At 35.2% G+C, this 26036-nt stretch overlaps 1 protein-coding gene across 1 annotated transcript; it reads right to left on the bottom strand.

Annotated features, from left to right (window-relative positions):
* Window positions 1-954: 954 nt before the first annotated feature.
* On the bottom strand, window positions 955-2178 carry MC3R (melanocortin 3 receptor). The gene has a single exon (XM_074227370.1). It carries the CDS (start codon window positions 1921-1923, stop codon window positions 955-957), a length of 969 nt encoding a protein of 322 aa, XP_074083471.1. The 5' UTR covers window positions 1924-2178.
* Between the last annotated feature and the right edge of the window lie 23858 nt (window positions 2179-26036).

Below are 26036 nucleotides of genomic sequence, written 5' to 3'. Positions count from 1 at the left end.
AAGCAACTAGGTTTTTGACCTCTTTAGAGACTAATAAGTAGGTTTAGAAGGGATGAACTATCAGTTTTACAAATTATCTTGAGAATGAATACAGCAATTCCTCATGTACTTGTCAAAGCAGATAAATTATCTTATTCCCACTTTTCTTTTTCTTTTAAAGACAGCAGAAAAGTAAAGGAGAGAGCTACAAAATAATAATCCAAAGCCTCAAAAAAAGTAAATCAATACAGTATATTTTCCTCTTGACTTTACCCAACATCTACTGGCTTACTTTTGTCAGTATTCTGAGGTCTTCCTTTGATTTAATTCAAAAGCTGGTTATATTATAAAGCTAGTTGACAAGGTAGCATCAGCATCTTGATATTTCATAAGGAGTTAATTTGCCTTAGAAAATATTACTTGAAACAGCTCAAGGCTTACACACATCAGGTATACCAAAACAACAATTCTTAACTCCTTAATAAAATAAATTCAAAGTCTAATTTCCAACCGGGGAACCAAAGGAAGTTGGTAGGTGGTTCCAGGTTCAGTTTTTAAAGGAGATTACAGCTCCTTCTATCTGTTAATGTGAGTCCTTTATCTTGATGTCTGATGTCATAGAAATGAAGCTGAAGTTTAACAGGGAAATGCTACAGAATCTGATTTTAGAAACCAATGTAGGGTTTGACTAGTTCATTTTTCTTGGGTTTCTTGGAGTGACACTTAAAAAGATACATAGTAATTTTTGCTACTGTAACTACGATGCAAATCCATTTAAAGGGTAATTTATGTACAATTTTCCCTTTCAAAAGAATTTCTTTTTTTTTTCTTAAATAAGAGGAAGTTTAAAGAAACAACCAATACATTCTAAAAAACTCTTTTAAGTTTCTTTCTAAATATTATCACTGATTATAGGATGAAGAATTCAGAAGGTGATTTATTACATTTCAGTGCCCAAGAATAGCATGAGGTGCACTACCCTGAATTTATACCACTACAACAACAGACTATTTCCTTAAAGGTCTTACGCATTTCAAGGCTCCGGAAAGCATAAATGATGGGGTCAATGACTGAGTTGCACATGATGAGAACCAGGTAGATGTTGAAGTGAGAGGTATAACAGATGCAATGAGGGTTAGTAGGGCATGTGATGATGAGAATGAGATGGAGGAAGAAGGGAGCCCAGCAAAAAATGAACACCCCCAGAAGAATAGTGATGGTGACAGCACCCTTCATGCAGGTGTGTTGGTGCATCACCCCATCCACTGGCAGTGCTGCGATGCGCTTGACATGCAGCCGGGCAAACAGGAACATGTGCATGTAGAGGGTGGCCATGAGGAGTAGCATGGCGAAAAACATAGTAACAAGGCATACGATGACAGTCTTGCTCTCAGAGTAGACAATGAACATGATGCCACAGATGAAACAAGAGACCCAGATGGCTCCAATCAAGGTGATGGCTTTTTTCACTGTCATGATGCTGTGGTAACGCAGGGCATAGAAAATGGTGATGTATCTATCAATTGCGATGACCAAGAGATTGCAAATGGAGGCAACCAGGGAAATGCAGATCATGGAATCAAAGACATTGTCCATATGTTGAATAAATTGGTCATCAAAGGTCAAATAGTCATTGGTGAGGAGGACAATCATCACTGTCTCCAAAGCATTGGACACACTCACCAGCATGTCTGCCACTGCCAGGCTGCAGAGGAAAAAGTACATAGGGGAATGCAGATTTCCATTTTTCAATACAGCCAAGATGACAAGGATGTTTTCTAGGAGGCTGATGATTCCCAGAGTCAGGAAGACCTCAGACTGGATGAAGACTTGCTCACAGAATCCAGGGTTGCTTTGGTTGCTGAAAAGGAAGGTGGTATTGACTTCCTCGGTACCTTTCAACAGTAGACTCTGGGAAAGGAGTAGGGATCCAGTAGCATTCATTGCCAACAAAGGGGGCTGATTAAAGCTAGAGCACTGTGCAAGGTCCAGCTGGCTTAGACAGCAAATCTCTCACAATAATTTTTTTCTTGATGCTTATTGACAGCAGTCTTTGGTTTTGTTCTTCTGTAGGAAAGAGTATGTGAAGAAAGATTAGTGTTGGGCTGAAAGGGCACAGAAGTTTGCTGATGATATTTCTTCTTTCTGCTCTATCTCTCTTTTGAAGAAGCAGCAGTTGGCTCTCTCCAGTAGTTAAATCAGTTTATTCTCAGTCTCTCTTCAGTTTTCCATTTGAGGAAAGGGAAAACTGCTCTCTTTGGTTATTCCAAAATCAACTGTTTCTTCATGGTTAGGAAGGAGTCTTGGACTCAGGGTAGTTTTCAGCTGCAGCTCCAGTTTTCAGAAAGGAGAAAGATCTCAATAGATTTATACACAGTGACAAAAAAAGAAACAACTCCTACTTAATCTTCCATTCAGAAAAATGACCATTTAGAGAGCAGGTAGCTTTCTGACTGACAGCCCCAACCAGTAGGTACCACATTCCCTATGCCTACCCATCTATTGGAACAAATAAAATTATCTGGTGCCCTCTGCAGATCAGAGAAGTAATCTGCTTGATTGGTGAAGCAGATTACATTTCTGCAATAATACTAAAGCTAACACATATTGCTCAGGTGATGACATGCGGCTGGATGGAAAACCTGTTGGATTAGTTTATTAATGACTTGGACAGTGCTTGAAGATAAACAATGAGCTGGGTCCAGATTTAAACAGGAAGATGATAGCTTTGTCTTTCTGCCTTATAACTTTGGAATTAACTTTGAGTTTTCTCATTTAGCTCACATTTCAGAGGTCTTTTGGTCAGTTCTCCACAATATATCTCAAAATGACCCTTATCTCCATCACAGTCCCTAGTGACTATATAAGGGACAGAAAATAGGTGGTGCAGTAGATAGAACACTGGCTTTGGAGTCAGGAGGATAGGAGTTTGAATTCAACCTCAGGCACTTGACACTAGCTGTGTGACCTTGAACAAGTCACTTAACTCTTATCACCTTGCATCCAGGGTTATCTCCAGTCATACTGATTTGTATCTGGCCACTGGACCCAGATGGCTCTGGAGGAGAAAGTGACCCCCCCTTCAATCACAGTACTCAGTTCCCCTGATGCCATTGTCTTCTAGTATGAGAGACAAACATCAAGATCATCATCATCATCATCATCATCATCATCATCATCATCATTATCATCATCATCATTGTTGTCATCAGTTCCTTATTATCTCTTATTCAGATTATTGTAATATTAACTAATTGAACATCTTGTTTCCAATCTAACCTACTTCTGATTCATCCTCTACATCACTATGTCAGTAATCTTCCAGCAAACCACTGAGATGATGTAATTTCTTTGCACTGGTACAACTAATGCTAAAAGTAAGATAAAGTTCTGAGAATTTTAAGACTCTCCCAGGGGTACAAACTCATCCCCACCCTCACTGACTAGTTTATCTAATACAAAAGAAAAGAAGTTTTCCCTCTGCCTATCAATGGAAAAAATAATATCTTGGTACTAACCAGCCACAACTTAGCTTTGTTTCAGTTCACTAACTTTTGTAGATTTTTCTTATTGAAAGTAAGACATAGACTTTCCTAATGCTATTCACATATTAATAAACACTGAGTGTTTGAAAAACTATCAATATAAGATTGTCACAATCACCCACATGAAACTGGAAAAAATCATAGATCTTTCATTGGGCTTTGAAAGTTTAAAGTTTAGAGGGATAACATGGATTTGCAGAAAACTGCAGAAATGTGTGACAAAGGTTGATAGCTTCATTCTTTTGTCTCTAATCATTAAAAAATATTTTTATTAAAAGATGAACTTTGAACATCATTCCTACTAGTTAATCTGCTTGGTAAATATTTGTATTTAAATGAACTAAATTCAAAGAATATCCTCACAAATTTTTATCCCTCAGAGTCTTCTGGATTCCTTGCCCATTTATTCTCATTCTTTTTTCCCCCTTTAATTGGTAATAGTATGTGTTTCATTTTTCTGGTTTCCCCCCCCCCCCCCCCACGTTGAATGATTTCTTTGTAGTTTCTTTGTATGCTTCACTCCTTTCATATATATTGCTTATTGTTTTTCATTTTATTAATTATTATATTTTATTTAAACATTCCTTTGATATTTAGGGAATTTTGGTTTAATTTTAAAGAATTTTACATAATGCCTCCATGAAAATATTCTCATAGATAACTTTTTTGTTATAATTTGTTTGTATTTTCTGAGTATATTCTTCACCAATGAAATTATTAGGTCAAAATGTGTGATGAATTTTACTCTAAACTTTAGATTAATCTTTGAAAAGATTCTACAAGTTTGCAGTTCCTACTCACAAGCATAAAATTTCATTACTTTTTTCCCTATCTTATAGCCCCCAAATACCTGTGAAATAAAGCTCCAGGGTCATTTGCATAGGACTGATCTTAGTCACTAGAGGAATGATGAAAACTGAAAGGGAGTTGCTTCTTTCAACCTATGTATTCTCTTCCCCCCATTAATTTTAGGATCATGAAGGCCAAATTGAAGGAGTCAAAGTACTTATTGTCTGAACAGAACACTTACTTCTTTTCTTTTGCTTTAGATAAAATAATCAGTAGTTTTTTTGTACCCCTGGGACATTCTTAAAATTCTCAGACTTTTATCTTACTTTTAGCATCAGTGATTTCAAAGACTTTTTTCCTTGCTGTTCTACATAAAAAGTAATTGGTGGAAATGAAAGCTACTCCAAGTTTTTTGTCTTTCTTTTTTTATCTCCACAAATACTTCTTTTAGTTTTGCAAACAGTTCTATGCCCAGAATTTATTCTCTATACTATGCCATTTTCATTGTCAAATTTTAAGAGGAAAAAAAATAGCATCTTGATCTCTATATAGTTTCCATCTAATTTGCTGCTTTTAGTTTCATTCCTCACAGTTTAATAATTTATTGTCATATGTTTATGTATAGTATATTAATAATTTGCCCCTCACAGTTTAATACAATTTGTGTCAATGCAGTACATGTTTATTGAATAACTACTCTGAATAAGTTTATTAATCAATTGTTTTTTCTCCCCACCAATTCTCATGTTACTTCCTATTTATGTACATAATTTTGAATGTATTTATTTAAATTTTTCTAGTATCATAGTCTCATGATTCACAATCATAACATAATATAGGTCATTGTCAAAAAGTTTTGATTAATTTTTTAAAGCTTTCCATGAACTGGAATATGATTTATTAAATGCTCATATTCAATTACTGTACCAGTTAATTGTATATTTGTAATGCTGGTTTAAAAGAAAGATATTTACAGAGTAACTGAATGAATTACTTATTCAATTGTATGTTTCATTCTGGATAGGATGTGTTTTCATATACTTTGGCTTTCATGGTATTTATGGGTTGGGCTAATTTCTTTTTAGTGACTTTGGATTTTATTGAGAAAACTAGCATTTGGAAACTTTGATAAAATTAACATGATTTGAATTGCCTTTGGAGATCTTCACTATTAAGAGAAAATAATCCTTTTGTTCGGAATCTTTGGAGGACATGTTGTAGGTCAAATCCTTGATCATTAGTTTACTAATAACATATATGAAGGGAGCAAAGTTGTTTAAAGGCTTAAAATGGGAAAGAGATATCTACAGTTTTTTTAAATCATGGGACTAATATGATTTTAGTGAATGTATTGAAGAAATCTTTTCTGAAGAAAGCCTTCAAGGCTGCCTTTTTCTATAGTCAAATACCTTTTTTCCCCCCAAAATCAATAAAATATTCTCTATTACCTCTCAATCTGTAAGTTAACATTAATAATAATCGGACTTCTGGCTAAGATGGCGGAGAGAAGACAGACACTGTGATAGTGCTCTCTCTTTCCTCTTAGCAATAACATGAGAGAAACCTCTTAATAGAAATTCGATCAACAAAACCCAGAAAGAGAAACTAGGAGAACACCTACCAAGAAGGTCTGTCTCAGGGGACCGTGGGTGAATCTGGAAAGGAGAGCAGAGGATTAGCACTGGGGATGGCAGCTGGGGGAGGCCAGAGGGTCAGCTTCAGCTGTGGAGTCTCTGGTCAGGGTGAGAAGAGCTATGGGAGGGTGAGTTCCAGCACAGAGTGTCAGAGCACACCTGGAGAACAACCAACTGGATCAGGGACCTAAGCTCCATACTTTTGGCAGAACCCTTTGCCCAGAACAAACAATAAACAACCCCACCCCCACCCCCTTAGGGCTGCAGAGCTCACTCAACAGTAAGAGATTAACCCCCTCCTCAGGGCTCAGCCCAGTTTTCAAGGTCAACTCAGACCCTGCTGCTGGGGACCTCACTCCAGAGAAAGCAACTAGCACCCCCTACTAACTGACCCTTGGAATTACTAAGCCAAAGTGAACAAAGCTTCTAGGATCCTCAAAAGCAAACCTCTGAGACCCAGCTCCCCCCTGCCCCAACACAAGATGAAAAAAGGCCAGAGAAAAGGGGGGCCCATGGAGAAATCCTTAGAAGAGATAGATCCTAACCCAGAGAGATCTAGTACTGCTGAGGAGAATATGATTGGTCTCCAGCCCAGAAAGACTTACTTGAATAAATCAGGAAGGTAGTTTAAAAATCAATTGGAAAAACTGGGAAAAGAAACTCAAGAGAAAATTAACACATTGCAAGAGAAAATTAACATCTCACAACAAGAAAACAAATCCTTGGAAAAAACAACTGGACAAATACAAAATGAGAATAACTGTCTCAGATCTTCAATTGGGCAAATGCAAAAAAGAAAATGATTCTCTCAAATCCTCAATTGGGCAAATGCAAAAAGGAAATGATTCTCTCAAAACTACATTTGGGCAAATAGAAAAATCCTTTAAAAATAGAATGGACCAATTGGAAAAGGAGTTGCAAAAGATAAAGGAAGAAAAATCTTCTCCTCTAAAAAAAAAAAGAATGGAATTGGCAGAAACTAATGACTTCATGAGACAACAAGACTGTGTTAAACAAAGCCAAAGATTGAAAAAGTAGAAAAAAATGTAAAATACCTCATCAGCAAAATCACTGACCTCGAGAATCAATTGAGAAGGGAGAATCTGAGAATTATTGGCCTTTCTGAGAACACTGAAGAGGAAAAAAGCCTGGACTTAATATTACAGGATTTAGTGATGGAAAATTGCCTGATATCATGGAACCAGAGGGCAAAATAGTTATTGACAGAATACATCAATCCCCCTCCAGAAAGAGATCCTAAAATGAAAACACCAAGGAATGTTGTGGTCAAATTCCAGGACTATCAGATAAAAGAAAAAATTCTGCAAGCAGCCAGAAAGACAAAATTTAAATCCCAAGGAGCCACAATAAGTATTATATAGGACCTGGCTGCAGGAACATTAAGGGATCAAAGGGCCTGGAATGAGATATTCCAAAGAGCAAGGGAACTTGGAAGGCAACCAAGAATCCACTACCCAGCAAAGCTGAATCTTCTCTTCCAGGGGAAAAGATATACATTTAATGAAATGGGAGAATTCCAAGATTTCATAATGAAAAGGCCAGAACTAAATAGAAAATTTGGACATCAAGAGACACATGAAAAGGTAAAAAAACCAAACTGCTATACAATAAGATGAAACTGGCTATATACCTACTTGGGAGAAAGAGTCTCATAACTCTTGAGAATTGTAACTCTATTAGACAGAATATATATAGCCAGAAGTGATACACACTCATAACTTTTCTGTGATTCAGAATGATTTAAAAAAAAATACCTCCTTAAAAAGGGGTGCAGTAAGGAGAAGGGTGGTTGGAGGGAGGCCGAATGGGGTAAATCTCATTACATCAAGAGGTACAAAAGACCTGTTGTAATTGAGGGGAGGAAGGGAGGAGGTAAGAACCACCTGAATCTTCATCTCATCAGACTTGGCTTAAAGTTAATTTAGACACACTCAAGTTAAGAAACTAATCTTACCTGTCAAGCATTAAAAGGGGAAAACAGGAAGGGGGGATGGGGATGGGGAGAAAAAAGGGGAACTAACAGAAAGAAGGGAAGAAGGGGAAAAGGAAAAGGGGAAAAAGGGGAGGGGGTTGATTTAAGAGGGCAAACACACTGAAGGTGGTGGCATTCAGAAACAAAACACTGGGGAATATGGATAAAGGGGGACAAAGAGGAAAAATATAAACAGAAGGAAGATATCATGGAGGGCAATAAAGAGTTATTAATTATAATTTTGAATGTGAATGGGATGAGCTCTCCCTTAAAATGTAAGGGAATAGCAGAATAGATTAAAAACCAGAAACCTACAATATGATGCTTACAAGAAACACATTTGAAGCAGATAGATACATATAGAGTAAAGGTAAGAGTTTGGAGCAAAATATTTTGCTTCAGCTGAAGTAAAAAAAGCAGAGGTAGCAATCCTTATCTCAGACAAAGCAGCTTCAAAAATAGATAATATTAAAAGAGAAAAGGAAGGAAACTATATCCTCCTAAAAGGTACCATAGACAAGTAATTTCAATACTAAATATGTATGCACCCAATGGGACAGCATCCAAATCCTTAGAGGAGAAGTTGAAAGAGATATAGAAAGACAGAGACAGTAAACCTCTACTAGTGGGGCACCTCAACCCCTGTTCTCAGATTTAGATAAATCAAATCATAAAATAAACAGGAAGGAAGTTAAGGAGGTAAACAGATTGTTAGAAAACCTAGATATGATAGACTTATGGAAGAAATTGAATTGGGATAGAAAGGAATATAATTTTTTCTCTTCAGTACATGGCACTTCCACAAAAACTGACTATGTACCAGGACATAAAAACCTAATGATCAATTGCAGAAAGGCAGAAATAGTGAATACATCTTTCTCAGATCATAATGCAATAAAAATCATATGCAATAATGGACCAGGGAGATATAGACCCAGAACTAATTGGAAACTAAATAATCTCATTTTAAAGAATGAGCGGATCAAGCCACATATTATAGAAAGAATTAATTATTTCATCCTAGATAATGACAATAATGATACAACATACCAAAACCTATGAGATCCACTCAAGGTGGCCATCAGGGCATATATTATATCTTTTAATGCTTATGTGAATAAATTAGAGAAAGAAGAAATCAATGAACTAAATATGCAACTAAAAAAATTAGAGAAAGAACAAATTTAAAACCCTCAATTAAATACCAAATTAGAAATTCTAAAAATTAAAGGAAAAATTAATAAAATTGAAAGCAAGAAAACTATTGAACTAATAAATAAAACCAAGAGCTGGTTTTATGAAAAAGCCAATAAAATTGATAGACCTCTGGTCAATTTAGTTAAAAAAGAAAGAAAGAAGAAAAACAAATTGCTAGCAGCATAAATGAAAATGATGAGGAAGAAATTAAAGTAATAATTTGGAATTATTTTACCCAACTCTATGCCAATAAATTTGACAATCTAAGTGAAATGGACGAATATTTACAAAAATATAAGTTGCCCAGATTAAACGAAGAGGAAATTAAAAACTTAAATAACCACATCTCAGATTTCTCTGTCACCACATTCCAATGTATAACGTGGAGCCAATGTAAACACTAACAGAATGCCTTCTGTGGGGGGTGGTGGGAGGGAAGCAAGAATGGGGGAAGAACTGTAAAACTCAAAATAAATAAACTCTTTAAAAATAATAATCAATAAATTTTAAATCCATTGAAATCCTATAATCTCTATATTTTTATTTATGTGTACAGTTGCATAAGACCTTTTTTTTGTGGGGGCTTCTAGACCTATCATTTAATTGATATAGAATATTCTCAGTGAAGAAGCTCACTCTATTGATGGAGATTTGGCAACTGTGAAAGTGGTTAATAGAGAGTTGCTCACAGAACTAAAAAAGTCAGGGCCACATAACCAGTATGGGCCAGAGGCAGGATATGAACCTAGATTTTCTTGACTCAAACCCCAGAAACATGCATGATGTCTCTCAAGTCTTTGTGCAGTTTAAAATTATTAAAGCTTAAAAATGTTCATGATAAACCAGAGGAAAAAAATAAAAGAACTTAATACGTACAAACATATTTATAGCAACTCTTTTTGTGGAGGCAAAGAATTGGAAATTGAAGGAATTCCTATCAATTGGGGAATGAACAAATAAACTATAGTATTTGATTGTGATGGAATATTATTGTGTTATAAGAAATAACAAGCAGATGAATTCAGAAAAAACAAAACCTGGAAAGACTTACATGAATTGATGCAGAGTGAAATGAGCAGAACCAGAATACTATTGTAATAGTAACAGCAATATTGTATGATGAACAATTGGGAATGATTTAGCTGTTCTGATCATATAAAGGTTAGAGACTATTTCAGGGGCAACTAGGTGCTGCAGGGGCAGCTAGGTGGTTCAGTGGATAGAGCACTGACCCTGCAGTCAGGAGGATCTGAGTTCAAATGTGGCCTCAGATAATAAACTCAATAATCACCTAGCTGTGTGACCTTAGGCAAGTCATCTAACCCTACTGCCTTGTCAAAAAACAAAACAAAACAAAACAAAAAATATTATTTCAAAGGATTTTGGATGAAAAATGCTATCCACCTTCAGAAAGAACCGATAAAGCCTGAGTATGGAATAAAACATACTTTTTTCCCCCAATTTTTTATTTTTCTTAATTTTTTGGCAGCATGTAACTATGGAAATATGTATTGCATGAGTTCACATGTATAATTGATATGTTTCTTGCCTTTTCAAAGAGTGAAGGAGGTATAAGTGTAAAGGAGAAATTAAGAACTCAAAATTAAAAATAAAATTTAAAAATAATAAATTTAAAAAGGAAAAACTATATTAGAGAAGCAGAACACTTTTTATCCCATAGCAATTTTTATTTGATATGCAGTCCATTATTTCCTCTCAGCAGTAACATCCCAAAAGGGTATTTGATATTCTAAGAAATTATTATTGAGACTTCTGGCCAAGATGGTGGAGTAAAGTCAGGCACTGTCTTAAGCTCTCTTAGTATTCCCTCAAACCAACATGAACCAAGCCTCTTAACAGAATTTGGATCCACAGAACCCAGAGAAGAACCTAGAAGAACATCATGCAACAGGTATATCCTGTGGGGGGGCTTGTGTGGGTGAGCCAGGGGCAGAGAGCAGAGACCAGCACAGGGGCAGGGGGTGAGGTGTGGGGACTAACCTGAGAACAGTTGCAGAGCCTTTGGCTGTGTACAGGGAGGCATAAGAGCCCCAGCACAGCAGGCAAGAGAGCTCCAGCACAGAGGCTAGACATCAATCCAGTTAGCTCCTCTGATTTGGAAGACCAGCACCCCAAGCCCCCATGTTTTCAGCAAAGTTCCCATGTTTCCAGTTGAGTCCCCTCCCCACCCACCCAATCCTATTGGAGGAAGTTACTCTTACCAGAACAAACATAGTAACAACCCCCTCTCCCTTCCTTCCCCACAAGGCTCAAACATGGGAGATTTCTCCCATGCTGCTTGAGGATTAACTATATAACCTGAGGGCCCAGCCCCCATTGTTTAAGGATAAACCAAATCCTGCTCCTCTCTGCCCCCATCCCTCCAGTTCTAGGAAGTGGGTCACTAATCAAGGTCACATACACTCCAGAGAAAGTGTCTAGTAACCCCTACTGGCTGGCCCACTTGGAGTTACTAAGCCCAGTGAGCAAAACCTCTAGAGATTTCAACACCAAACCAGCCCCGTCCCCAACACAAGATCCTAGGGAAACGAAGAGAGATCAACAGAAAGTGGGGCCACTGAATGTTACTTTGAAGATAAGGATCCTAACTCAAAGAGAACTAGAAATTCAGAGGAGAATATGAATTGGTCTCAGCTCAGAAAGATATCTTAGAAGAGATCAGAAGGAGTTTAAATATCAATTGAAAAACTGGGAAATGAAACACAAGAGTAAATTAACCTCTTGCAACAGGAAAACAAATCCTTCAAAAACAGAATTGGATAAGTTCAAAAAGGAAATAATTTTCTCAAAACCACAATTGGGCAAATGGAACATTCCTTCAAAAATAGAAAAGGAAATGGAAATGGAAAAGGAGTTGCAGAAGGTAAATGAACAAACTTCTCCAAAAAGAGATTGGAAACTGTGGAAATTGATTTCATGAGACAAAAAAAAAAAATCTGTTAAAACAAAAAAAGAAATAGAAGAAAATGTAAAATAACTCATCAGCAAAACAACTGACCTGGAGAATAGATCCAGGACAGACAATTTAAGAATCATTGGGCTCCTTGAAAACATTGAGGGGGGGAAAAAGTCTGGACTCCATACTTCAGGATACAGTGGGATATCATAGATATCCCTGATATCATGGAGTCAGAGGGCGAAATAGTTATTGAAAGAATACATCGATCCCCTCCTGAACAGGATCCCACAATGAAAACAAGGAATATTGTGGCTAAACTCCAGAACTATCAGATAGAGGAGAAAATCTTCAAGTAATTAGAAAGAAGGAGCCTCAGGCATGGTAAGAATTACATAGGCCCTGATTGCATCAACATTAAAGGATCAAAGGACTTGGAATATGATATTTTGAAAAGCAAGGGAGCTTGGAATGCAGCTAAGAGTTTACTATCTAGCAAATCTGAGTCTTCTCTTCCAGGGGAAAAGATGGGCATTTAACAAAATGGGAGACTTCCAACTTTTCCTGATGAAAATCCCAGAGTTAAATTGGAAATTTGGACTTTAAACAGGAGACTCAAGAGAAAAAAAGGATTAAAAAAAACAGAGGGAAGATAGCATGGAGGACAATAAAGAGTAATTATAACTTTGAATATGAATGGGATGAACTGTCCCATAAAATGTAAGTGGATAGCAGAGTGGATTAAAAACCAGAATCCTACAATATGCACCTTACATGAAACTAATTTCAAGCAGAGGGGTACATACAGAGTAAAGGTAAAAGGTTGGAGCAGAATATATTATTCTTCAGCTAAGTGAAAAAGGTAGGGGTAGAAATCCTTATCTCAGACAAAACTGCTGCAAAAATAGATCTCATTAAAAGAGATGAGGAAGGAAATTATGTTCTCCTAAAAGGTACCATAGACAATGAAGCAATTTCAATACTAAATATGTACACACCAAGTGGCCAAGCATTCAAATTCTTAGAGGAGATGCTGAATGAGTTACAGGAAGATATAGATAGCAAAACTCTACTGATGGGAGATTTCAACCTTCCTCTATCATATTTAGATAGATCTAACCATAAAATAAATAATAAGGAAGTTAAGGAGGTAAATAGAATGTTAGAAAACTTAGACATGATAGACATTTAGAGAACAATGAATGGGGGGTAGAAAAGAATATACTTTTTTTCTGTAGTGCATGGCACCTACACAAAAACTGACCATGTTCTAGGGCATTAAAACCTCATAACCAAATGCAGAGAGTAAGAAATAGTGAATACTTCTTTTCAGACCATAATTCAACAAAACTCACATGCAATAATGGATCATTGAGAGATAGATCTAAAACTAATTGGAAACTAAATAACCTCATTTTAAAGAATAAGTGAATCAAAAAACAAATTATAGAAAGAATTAATTATTTCATCCAAGGCAATGACAATAACATACCAAAACTTTTGGGATACAGGCAAAGCAGTTATTAGGGGGTATATTGTATCTCTAAATGCTTATATGAATAAAGAGGAAAGAGGAAATCAATGAATTAAGTATGAAACTAAAAAGATTAGAGAAAACAAGTTAAAAACATCCAACTAAATACCAAATTAGAAATTCTAAAAATTAAAGAGATATTAATAAAATTGAAAACAAGAAAATATTGAACTAATAATGGATGAATATTTACAGAAATATTTAGTTGCCCAGGATAAATGAAGAGGGAATTAAATACCCAAATAACCCTATCTCAGGAAAAGAAATTCAACCAGCCATCAGTGAACTCCCTAAGCAAAAATCTCCAGGACCAGATGGATTCACAAATGAATTCTATCAAACATTTAAAGAATGATTGGTTCCAAATCTACACAAACTCTTTGGAAAAATAGCTGAAGATGAATCTCTGCCCAATTCCTTCTATGACACCAATATGGTGGTGATACCCAAACCAGGAAAAGTCAAACAGAAAGAAAATTATAGACCAATATCCTAATAAATATGGATGCAAAAATCTTAAATAAAATCTTAGAAAAGTGATTACAATAAGTTATCACTTGGATAATACACCATGATCAAGCAGGAGTTATTCTAGTAATGCAGGGTTGGTTCAATATTAGGAAAACTGTCAGTATAATTGACTATATCAATAACAAACCTAAAAGAAATCATACGATTATCTCAATAGTTGCTGAAAAAGCCTTTGATAAAACATAGCACTCTTTCCTACTGAAAACACCAGAGAGCATAGGAATAACTGGATTGTTCCTTAGAATGATAAGCAGTATCTATCTGAAACTATCAACAAGCATTATATGCAATGGGGATAATCTAAAGGCGTTCTCAATAAGATCAGGGGTGAAACAAGTATGCCCATTGTCACCACCACTATTCAATATTGTATTATAAATGTTAGCTCCAGCAATAAGAGAAAAAAAAGAAATTGAAGGAGTTAGCATTGGTAAGGAAGAAACAAAACTCTCACTCTCTGCAGATGACATGATGGTATACTCAGAGAACCCTAAAAGATCATCTAAAAAACTTCTAGAAACAATTAATAGTTAAGCAAAGTCTCAGGATACAAAATAGATCCTCAGCTTCTCTATATATTACTAGCAAGATACAACAGCAAGAGCGAGAAAGAGAAATAACATTTAAAATAACTTCAGACAATATAAAATACTTGGGAGTCTACTTGCTGAGGCAGTCTCTGAAACTCTATGAAAACAACCATAAAACAATTTTCAAACAAACAATATCAGATTGAATTTCAATTCCTACCTTCCTCTTTGTGCTTGACCCAGAGCAGTTGCCTCTATTAGCCTCTTCCCACTTGCTATCATCCCTACCTATTTCAGTTTCTAAAACAGTCAGCTTGACATTACCACATTCTGTGATTCTTTCTGAATATTTGGGCTACAAGGTCACACTACTACTCAAACACTTTAAGAGGATCAATTATTTTTTGCCTATTGCTTCAAACAAAAACATCCAACTTGCTGTATTTCATTGCCATCTTAGGGTGGCAATTTGGACACACAATGCAGAAGCTTAAATGGAAATTTTCTGACATGTCAGAGCAACTGATTGAAATAACTGGGAAAATATCAGTAGCTCATGGACAGGCCAAGCTAATACAATAAAAATGACAATTCTATCTAAATTAAACTACTTATTTAGTGCCATACCAATCAAACTTCCAAGAAATTACTTTAGTGAGCTAGAAAAAATTGTAACTAAATTCATATAGAGAAGCAAAAAGTCAAGAATATCAGGAGATTTAATGAAAAAAATGCAAAAGAAGGTGTCTTAGCCTTACCAGATCTAAAATTATATTATAAAGCATCAGTCATCAAAACTGTCTGATACTGGCTAAGAAATTGAGTGGTGGATCAGTGGAATAGACTATGTGCAATATCAGGAAATGATTACAGTAATCTGCTGTTTGATAGACCCCAAGAGTTCAGCTTCTGGGATAAGAACTCACTCTTTAATAAAAAACTGCTGGGAAAACTGGAAGATAGTATGGCAAAAACGTGGATTAGACCAACATATCACGGAAGATAAGATCAAAATGGGTTCAGGATTTAGACATAAAAGAATATTATAAGCAAACTAGGAGAACAAAGAATAGTTTACCTGTCAGATCTATGGAAAGGGGAGCAATCTATGACCAAGGAAGAGATATGGAAGGCATAAAAAAACAAACTGGATGATTTGATTACATTAAATTAAAAAGCTTTTGCACAAACAAAACCACTATAACCCAACAAAAGAAATGTAGTAAATTGGGAAGCAAGTTTTACAACTAGTGCTTCTGACAAAGAATTAATTTCTAAACTATATAGAGAATTGAGTCAAATTTGTAAAGAACCAAACCATTCTCCAATTCACAAATGTTCAGAGGATATGCAAAGGCAATTTGAAGATGAGGAAATCAGAACTATCTACAGTTGTATGAAAACATTGAAAACATTGCTCTAAATTATTACTGATTAGATAAATGAGAATTAAAACATCTCTGAGATACCACCTCACACCTACTTCTCAGATTGACCAACATGACCTATGCTCAGAATCGTTTCCTTTTTTCTCTTTTTTGATAAAACTTGTGCCCCCTTGCCTTAAGTCACTGACTTGGATTCCTAATTCATTTGATCAGTTTCTTCTTTCTGGATATTAGTACATTCCATGTTCTGATAGTCTTTGTCATTCACTTTTCTTTTTCAGTCTTCTAAAAATATTTTTATTCATATCTTTTATTTCTACATTTTTAGACTTTACTCTTGTATATCTTTCCCTCCGTACTTTGAGAAAGTCATCCCAAATAAAAAATAATTTTTTTAGAAAAGAAAAATAGGAAGAAATTTAATTGTTTTAGTTAACTTGGAAAAAATTCTGTCATTATATTCAGTGTTCCACACCTATATTCTTGACTCCTATAAAGGAGCAGGGGAAGAAGGTGTCTTGTCATGCTTCACTTTGGGACCAACCTTGTTCTTTAAAATTTTGCAATCTTGAGTTTCTAATCTTTTATGGTTGTTATTTCCATTTACATATTGTTATACTCATTATGTATTCTTTTCCAGTTTCTGCTTCATTTTTGTTTCTCATTCCTATCTCTATATTTTCACTGTGATCTCATCATTTCTTAATGATTCAATCATGCTCTCTATGTAGAATATTCTCAGATCGATTTATCTAACCTTAATCTCTCTCTTGACTTGGTCTTTCATCATCAGCTACCTTCTGAACATTTTGAAATGGTTGGGCCATAGACATCTCAAACTCAATATGTCCAACGTAGAACTCCTTATCTTCCAATCTTCCATAAAGTCCAGTGGCTTCCTTTTACTTCTAGGGTCAAATATGAAATTCTCTATTTGACTTTTCAAGCCATTCATAGCCTGGTGCCTGCCTACCATTCCGATCTTCTTATACTTTACTATCTGTACTTTACACTCCACTGTAATTGCCTTTCTTACTGTGATACACCATATCCCAATTCTCTCTAGAGATACTAAAATACTCTCTTTCTTTTCCCTACCCCTTGATTTCTCTGGCTGCCTTCAAGGCTTAGCTGAAATCTCCTTTTAGCTCAGTTCTTTTACTTCTTTCCCTCATACCTTACTTCTGAGATTACTTCCCATTTATATTATTTATATAATATATATATATATGTACATATGTATATATGTACATATATATATATATATATATATATATATATTATGATGTTTGTCCTTCATTCTCAAAGAAGACCATAACATCAGGTCTTTTGACATGCACATGACAAGTACATGAGTAGGATTTGAGTAAGGGGGGGGTCACCAGCTTCACTTACTCCTCTAGAACCATCTGGATCCAGTGGTCAGATATGAAACAGGACAATTGGAGATAGCCCCCTGAATGTGAGGCAGTCAGGATTAAATGACTTGCCCAAGGTCACACAGTTTGAAACCATCTGAGACTGGATTCAAACTCCCATCCTCCTGACTCCAAGGCCAGTATTCACCTAGCTGTTCTAAAAATCTCAATCAAATGTGATACATATCAATTAGATTTTTTTCAACAGCAATATTGTAATTGTTATAATAAGGGTATTAAACATGATGGTGATGTTGTCTGTCCTTTGATCTCCAAGAAGACCATGACATCAAAGAGGTGAAGCCATTACAAGTCCCCTCACTCAAATCCAATTTATATATTTTATATGTAATTTTGAATATAATGTAAATATAACATATATTACCTTTTACTTACATTGTATATGTAAATATGTACCCATGCACATATATAGTTTGAATATACATACCAAATAAAAAATGTTTTCATGTCATGTCTCCTTAGAGAATGTGAGCTCTTTGATAGTTAGGACTCTTTTTTTTCTCTTTCTTTCTTTGTATTCCCATTCCCAGTGATCATCACAGTCCCTGACACTTAGTAAGCACTTTATAACTCCAAATAGATTGATTAACTTGATAAATGATTTTGAGTCTGTTCATGCCATTTTTTTCAAAATTCCTCTGTATTCAGCATGTTTATTGTTTCTTTTAGCACAATAATATACCATTAGTTTATATAGAATTGGAACCAGTTGTTCCTTAAATGTTTGACAGAATTCATTTGTGAAGCCATCTGGCCCTGGAGATTTTTTTATTAGGAAGTTCAGTAATGGCTTGTTGAATTTCTTTTTCTGAGATATGGTTATTTAGGTATTTAATTTCCTCTTCATTTAACCTAGGCAACTTAGATTTTTGTAAATATTCCTCCATTTCATTTAGATTATCAAATTTATTTGCATAGAGTAGTACAAAATAATTCTGAATTATTACTTTAATTTCCTCCTCATTGTTAGTGAGTTCACTTTTTTCATTTATGTTAGTAGCAAATTTTGTTTTCTTCTTTCTTTTTTTCAATCAGATTGACCAGAGGTTTATCAATTTTATTGGTTTTTCATAAAACCAATTCTTGGTTTTATTTATTAGTTGAATAGTTTTCTTGCTTTCAATTTTATTAATTTCTTCTTTAATTTTTAGAATTTCTAATTTGGTATTTAACTGGGGTTTTTAATTTGTTCTTTCTCTAATTTTTTAGTTGTATATTTAATTCATTGATTTCCTCTTTAATTTATTCATATAAGCATTTAAAGATATAATATGTCCCCTGACAGCCTGTTGTTTAATCTACTCATTCTTTAAAATGAGGTTATTTAGGTTCCAATTAGTTTTGGGTCTATATCTCCCTGGTCCAATATTGCATATGATTTTTATTGCATTATGATCTGAGAAAGTTGTATTCACTATTTCTGCCTTTCTGCAATTGATCATTAGGTTTTATGACCTAGGACATGGTCAGTTTTTGTGTAAGTGCCATGTACTGAAGAGAAAAAAAAGTATATTCCTTTCTATCCCCATTCAATTTCCTTCATAAGTCTATCATGTCTAGGTTTTCTAACAATCTATTTACCTCCTTAACTTTCTTCTTGTTTATTTTATAGTTAGAGTTATTGAAATCTGAGAGCAGGAGGTTGAGGTTTCACACTAGTTGAGTTTTGCTATCTATGTCTTCCTATAACTCTTTCATCTTCTTCTCTAAGAATTTGGATGCTATTACATGGGTGCATACATATTTATTATTGCAATTGCTTTATTTTCTATTATACCTTTTAGGAGGATATAGTTTCCTTCATTATCTCTTTTTAATAATATCTATTTTTGCAGTTGCTTTGTCTGAAATAAGGATTGCTACCCCTGCTTTTTGAACTTCAGCTGAAGCAAAATATATTTTGCTCCAACCTTTTACCTTTACTCTATCTGTAGCTCTCTGCTTCAGATGAGTTTCTTGTAAGCAACATATTGTAGTTTTCAATCTACTCTGCTATTCTTTTATGTTTTAAGGGAGATTTCATCCCATTCACATTTAAAGTTATAATTACTAACTCTTTGTTGCATTCCATGTTATCTTACCTCTGTTTGTATTTCCCCCATTTTTTCCCTTTATCCATATTCCCCAGTGTTTTGTTTCTGAATTCCACCACCTTCAGCGTGTTTGCCCTCCTATATCCAACTCCCCTCCCCCTTTTTCCTTTTCCCTTTGCATCTACTTCTGTCCCTTTCTTCTGTTGATTCCCCCTTTCTCCCCCTCCCCTTTCCCCCTTTTAACAAGTTAAAGGTAAGATAAGTTTCTTAACTTAACTGAGTGTGTATATGCTAACTTTAAGCCAATCTGATGAGAGTAAAATTCAGGTGGTTCTCACCTCCTTCGTCTTCCCCTCTATTGCAATAAGTCCTTTGTACCACCTCTTAATGTAATGAGATTTACCCCATTCAGTCTCCTCCATCCTCCCATCTCTTTACTGTCCGCCTTTTTAAGGGGGTATTGTTATTATCTGAGTCACAGAAAATTGTTGAATGTTCATCACTTCTGGCTATTCTCTCTACTAGAATTACAATTACTGAGAGTTATTAGAGTCTTTCTCCCAGGTAAGGATATTTCCAGTTTCATCTTATTGGATAATAATTTTTCAAATAAGTCATGTGTATCCATCTCTTCTGGCTAATTAAATTCTCTCTAATAGATTAAATTCACATACCACAATTTGTTTAGACATTCTCTAATTGATGAGAAGCTTTTGCTATCCAATTTGTCACTACAAAAAAATGATACTACAAATGTCAGTGATCTTGGTGTATATTTCTAGCATTGGAATGTCTAGATCATAAAGCATGAATATTTTATATATTATTTTCATCATTCCAAATTATTTTGCAAAATTCTTGTCCCAGTTGTAGCTCTACTGTTTTTCTTTCCACACCTTTTTCAAGATTGTTTCTATCTTATGTCATATTTTTCAATTTTTGGTTGAAGTAAATTCTAAGGGATTTTTGATTCACAGTTCTCTTATTTGTGATTTGGAGTATTCTTTATTATGGTTATTGATAGTTTTTGCAATTCTTTTGAGAACTTTTTGTTCACATCCTTTGATTCCTTTATTGGGTAATTCCTCTATGGTTCTTATATATTTCTGTTAACTATCTATCTGTCTTGAATATAGAACCATCTTCATTAGAGATATTTTATGTAAATATTATTTTATCTTAAATTTGTTAATTTTGTTTATGAGAAAATTTTCAACTTCATTTAATCAAAATTATTTAATTTCAATCTTTTATAATAGCTTCTATTCCTTTTTAAAAAATATGAATCTATTCCTTTCCAAAGGGCACATGAAGTTTACCTCTTTTAATTCTTTAGTGGAATAATAGTTGATATTCAGATCACCCATCCATCTTGGATTTATGATGTAATATGGTATAAAATGTTGGTCTAATTTCTGCCAAACTGCTTTCCAATTTTTCCATTCTTATTAAATATTCCCATTAGTTTTGATTTAATAGTATCAAAATTACTTTTATAGATTCTCATTCAAGTCATGCCCACTAATTATGGCTGTGCCACAGTAATCTGTCCTGTCTCTCTTCTTTATACTACTTCACTTGATGGTTTTAATTATCATCTATATTCTATTGAATCTTCTTTTTTGCTGTTATTTTTGCAAGGCAATAAGGTTTAAATGATTTTCCCATTGTCACATAACTAAGTAAGTATGAAATAAGTTCTCAGCTCACATTTGAACTCAGGTCCTCCTGACTCCAGGGCCAGTGCTCTATCCACTGCACCACCTACTTGCCCCCTATTGAATTTTTAAAAATATTTTGTTTTGTTTTGTTTTGCAAGGCAATGGGGTAAGTGACTTGCCCAAGGTCCCACAGTTAGGTAATTATTAAGTGTCTGAGACTGAATTTGAACTTGGGTCATCTTGACTCTAGGGCCAGTGCTCTATCCATTGCACCACCTACTTGCCCCCTATTGAATTTTTAAAAATATTTTGTTTTGTTTTGTTTTGCAAGGCAATGGGGTAAGTGACTTGCCCAAGGTCCCACAGTTAGGTAATTATTAAGTGTCTGAGACTGAATTTGAACTTGGGTCATCTTGACTCTAGGGCCAGTGCTCTATCCATTGCACCACCTAGCTGCCCCACTAATGAATCTTAAATCTAAGCTGATCTAACCTCTTTGCTAGCCTCTAGTTAGATATCTCCATTTAGACATTTTGAGCTAGATGTCTAGTTGACATTTTAAATTCAATATCTTCAAAGCTAAATTCAATATTTATCCTCTAAATTCTACTTCCTTTCAAATTTCTCTATTTAGTTGAGGGCATCACCATCCTCATAGTTCCTCAGGCTTGTAACCTAGGTGTTATTATCAACTCTTCTCTATCTCTTATTCTTGTCAAAATATTTTGGAGATTTTCTGTTTTTTCAGAGCTAAAACTCAACAAGCAGGCAGTATCCTGAGTTTGTATATCAATAATACTTTGTGTTCTAGAATGATTTCACCCTCTGGAAAAATGTATTGCTTGGACCAGCACCAAATATTTACTGAGGGATTTAGCTCCCTCTATTTCACAGTCTATGGAAATAGTAACTCAGCACTGAAAAATGATTATGTCATGGTCCAACCTGGTATGTATATAAGACCTGCTTTTAGTTTAGCATATTAAATCCTCCTTCTGGGGAAAGGGGGCTTCCACCTGCAGGCATCATTTTCCGCCCTCTGAAATCAATTAAACTTCTGTTTTTGTCCTGATACTTCTGTCTCTAGCCTTCTCTATCTCAACTCTAGCCACATATTAGAAACTGATTCCCATTTGTTTGATCTTACTCATATTCAATTTGTTATCAAGATGTGCATATTTCACCTTTGCAACATCTCATATGTCCCCCTCTCTCCTGATATTGCCATCACCCTTATGCAAACTCTTATCACCTTATACTTGCATTATTGTAATAGGCTGCTAGTTAGTCTGCCTGTCATAAGTCTCTCCCTCTTTCCTTCATTGAACTGTCAAATTGATTATCCTAAATCTTATGTCCAACCATATATCCCATATTCAATATACTCCAAAAACTCTTCATCTTCAGGATCAAATATGAAATCCTCTCTTTGTCATTTGAAATACTTCATGGTCTAACCTTCCTCTATCTTTCCAATCTTCTTATGTTGCCTGGCTAAAGGTTTCAGGGATTTGAACAAACATGAAAGAATTCATTTAAAAATTGCCTCTGACTCAGAAGAATTTGAAAAAAAGTAGTTTATATATAGTTATGGTTAGCAGAAACCAAGAGAAAGCAATGGACAGTTGGGACTGGCAGCAGTAGCAGAAGGGTAATAAATACCTACAGAGAAGTATATAAATATGAGAGGTTATTTGGGGGGATGAAATGCCCCAGGAGCAGACTAGTTTCCCAAAGGAACACATGGAACTTGAGTGGGACTATAACTGAGTGAAACCTCCCTCATGGTTTCAGTGAATCTTCCTTTTTCCTAAAGCCACATCAGCAAAAGTTGCAGTTTCCACTTCCCCAAGGTCAGGTGGTAACAAAGATTATGCATCACTGTGCTGATTGACCCCCATATATGGTAGGACACAGAATTATCTCTCTGATAGGGTAAAATGAATGATCTCTCTTTGATAGGGTAAAACTGAATATGAATAATTATGAAAATAGGACTTGAGAATGCTTTGTGCCAATTGACTAGATACTCACTGAAAGATTGTCAGCCCAGCTATCTAGCCAATAGATAGTGGGTCAGGGGGGTGGGATTGCATTAGGGACTAGGATAAAAGGGGCTTGCATGCCCCTGCACTTTGCATTCCTACTAGAGCTGTAACTCATGTTATGGAAGTTGTGCTCTCTTCTTGAGAAGAGCAAATAAACTTTTTGTGCTCCAGTTTGGGTCTTCTGATTATTCTGTTTAAGGAGGACCAATGTTGTAACACACAGGGCTGATCCCACACAAACTTAACTGTGGATTGAGTTTTTAAAAGGGCAAGAAGATGAGGTAAGTAGACACATGTTGATGGGAGCAGTAATTTAGAGAGCAGAGATGAACTTCTTAGGGATATATAGATGAAATGTGGTATCTCAAAGACAATCTTTTCAGGCTAGGACAGAGATCCATTATTTTGTTGATAGGGGCTTGTCTTGTGCCTGGGGTGGGGCAGGGATTTACTGAATCTTTGCCAGGAGGGGCAAGGTACTTTAATAAAAAGTTATATTGACCCCATCTCAATAACTTGGACAATGGGATGGGGGGAGGGATCGGAATTACTGGTCATTGCAGAGGGAACAGATTAACCATAGAACATATTTCTCTTAATATTTCCTCTACTTCATTCATACCTTACATTGCCCTCTTCTATCCAGTAAATTGTCCTACTTATTTATTCTAGAATTAGACATTCCATCTCTCTGTGCTCCCCTCTCCTTGATGTTGCTTCCTCATGTCTATAACTGTATAAATATGCTATTTATTGACACTTTAGGATTCATTACTCTAAACAGAGATTGGACTCCTGAATCACACAACTAGAAAATAGACTTGAACAATCTGTCTGCTAACCAGAATGTGATCCTATTTGTGCTATGACATTTTTTTGTGGGTAGATCTATTCCTTATACTCCCCCCTTCCTCTCCCCCACCAAGGCATCCTAGTGTGACATTTAAAAGGTTTGAGAGACCTAGTTTCTAGGTAATTTAATCATTTTATTATTAAAGCCAGAAGGTCATTGATAAAAGGATGGTCATTTGGCTGTCTCTCTTGGACCAAAGACAATCATGTGGTGGGGCTCAATTTATATACCCTTTGGAAGAGTATATGGTCATACCTATCAGATTGTTGAAGATGAGAAAAAGGGAAAATGGTCAATGTTGGATAGGTTGTGGAAGGACTAGGACATTGATACATTGCTGGTGGAGTTGTGAATGGATCCAACCATTCTGGAGAGCAATAAGGAATTATGCCCAAAGAGCAATAAAACTATTCATACCCTTTGATCCAGCAATTTCAATACTAGGGCTATATCCAGAAGAAATTATAAAAAATGGGAAAAAGTCCTACATGTTCCAAAATATTTGTAGCAGCTATTTTTGTAGAGGTAAAGAATTGGAAATTGAGGGGATGCCCATCAATTGAGGAATGACTAAGCAAGTTATGGTACATTAATACTATGGAATATTATTGTTCTATAAGAAACCATAAATGTTCAGACTCTAGAGAAGCATGGAATAACTTACAGGATCTGATGCTGAGCCGAGGGGGCAGAATCAAGAGAACAATGTATACATTAACAACAACATTGTGAGATGATCAACCTGGAAGCAGGTCATTTCAGCAGACCAGAGAGCAAGGACAACCCTATTAGATCAGTTATGGGCAATGTTATCCCCATCCAGAGGAGGAAAATAAAACAAAACAAAACAAAACAAAACAAAACAAAAAGAAAGACCAACCCTTCCGAATCTGATTAAAACTTTATAAAAATTATCTCTTATGTATCTCTTTCCCTTAATCCTAATTCCTCATACTGAAAATGACTAATATGTAAATATGTTTATTTAAAATAAGTATGTACAATGCCAACCTGACTATTTGCCACTGAGAGGGTCAGGGCTAAGAAGGGAGGGTGAAAGGAAATTTTTTAACTTAAAAATATACATGTGCACATGGATGAAAATAAATTAATTAATTAAAAACAAAACAAAGAAAGAGTATATGGTTAGTGAGGGGTTGAGTCTGATCCTTGAAAAGAGAAATTCTGTATGCTGATCACTCATAGCCTAGGCTATCTAGACAAAAGAATCTGTCCCCACACAAGCTTAAGTAGAACATAGGTTTCCCCACCTTAGAATAACCTCACCTTGTGAGGTTTGGTGAAGTCTGACTAAGATAGAAGAAAGTTAATATAATCTTATTATCAGTAATGTCTTTCAAAAGACTGAACTTTTAAAAATCTTAATAGTATTTTTTTTGCTAGTTACATGTAGATAGTTTTCAACATTCATTTTTGTAAAATTTTCTTCCCTCCTTCCATTCTCTTTCCCCTCTCCAAGATAGCAGGCAATCTGAAATATGTTATACATGTACAATCATGTTAAACATTTTCCATATTAGTCATATTGTGAAAAAAAGAATCAGAACAAAAGGGAAAAACCATGAGAAAGAAAAAAAACAAAAAAAATAAAGGGATGAAATAGTGTACTTTGACCTGTATTCAAATTCTATAGTTCTTTCTTTGCAAGCGGGTGACATTTTCCATCATAAATCTTTTAGAATTGTCTTTGATTACTGTATTCCTAGGAAGGGCTAAATCTATTACAGTTAATCATCACATCATGTTGCTGTCACTGTGTACAATGTTCTCCTGGTTCTCCCACTTCACTGTTCATCAACTCATGTAAGTTGTATCAAGTTTTTCTGAAATCTGCCTACTCATCATTTTTTATTTTTTATTTTATTTTATTTTATTTTACTTTACTTTATTTTATTTTATTTTATTATTTTATTTTTAGGTTTTTGCAAGGCAGTGGGGTTAAGT

This window comes from Macrotis lagotis, chromosome 1, assembly GCF_037893015.1.
Source record: "Macrotis lagotis isolate mMagLag1 chromosome 1, bilby.v1.9.chrom.fasta, whole genome shotgun sequence".
NCBI lineage: Eukaryota > Metazoa > Chordata > Mammalia > Peramelemorphia > Peramelidae > Macrotis > Macrotis lagotis.
The sequence above is the reverse complement of the archived record's forward strand: the minus strand, read 5'-3'. Positions and strand labels throughout refer to the sequence as shown.

Excerpts from the sequence above, each read along its gene's own strand:
- MC3R (XM_074227370.1), bottom strand. The coding sequence starts at position 1,923 with ATGAATGCTACTGGATCCCTACTCCTTTCCCAGAGTCTACTGTTGAAA.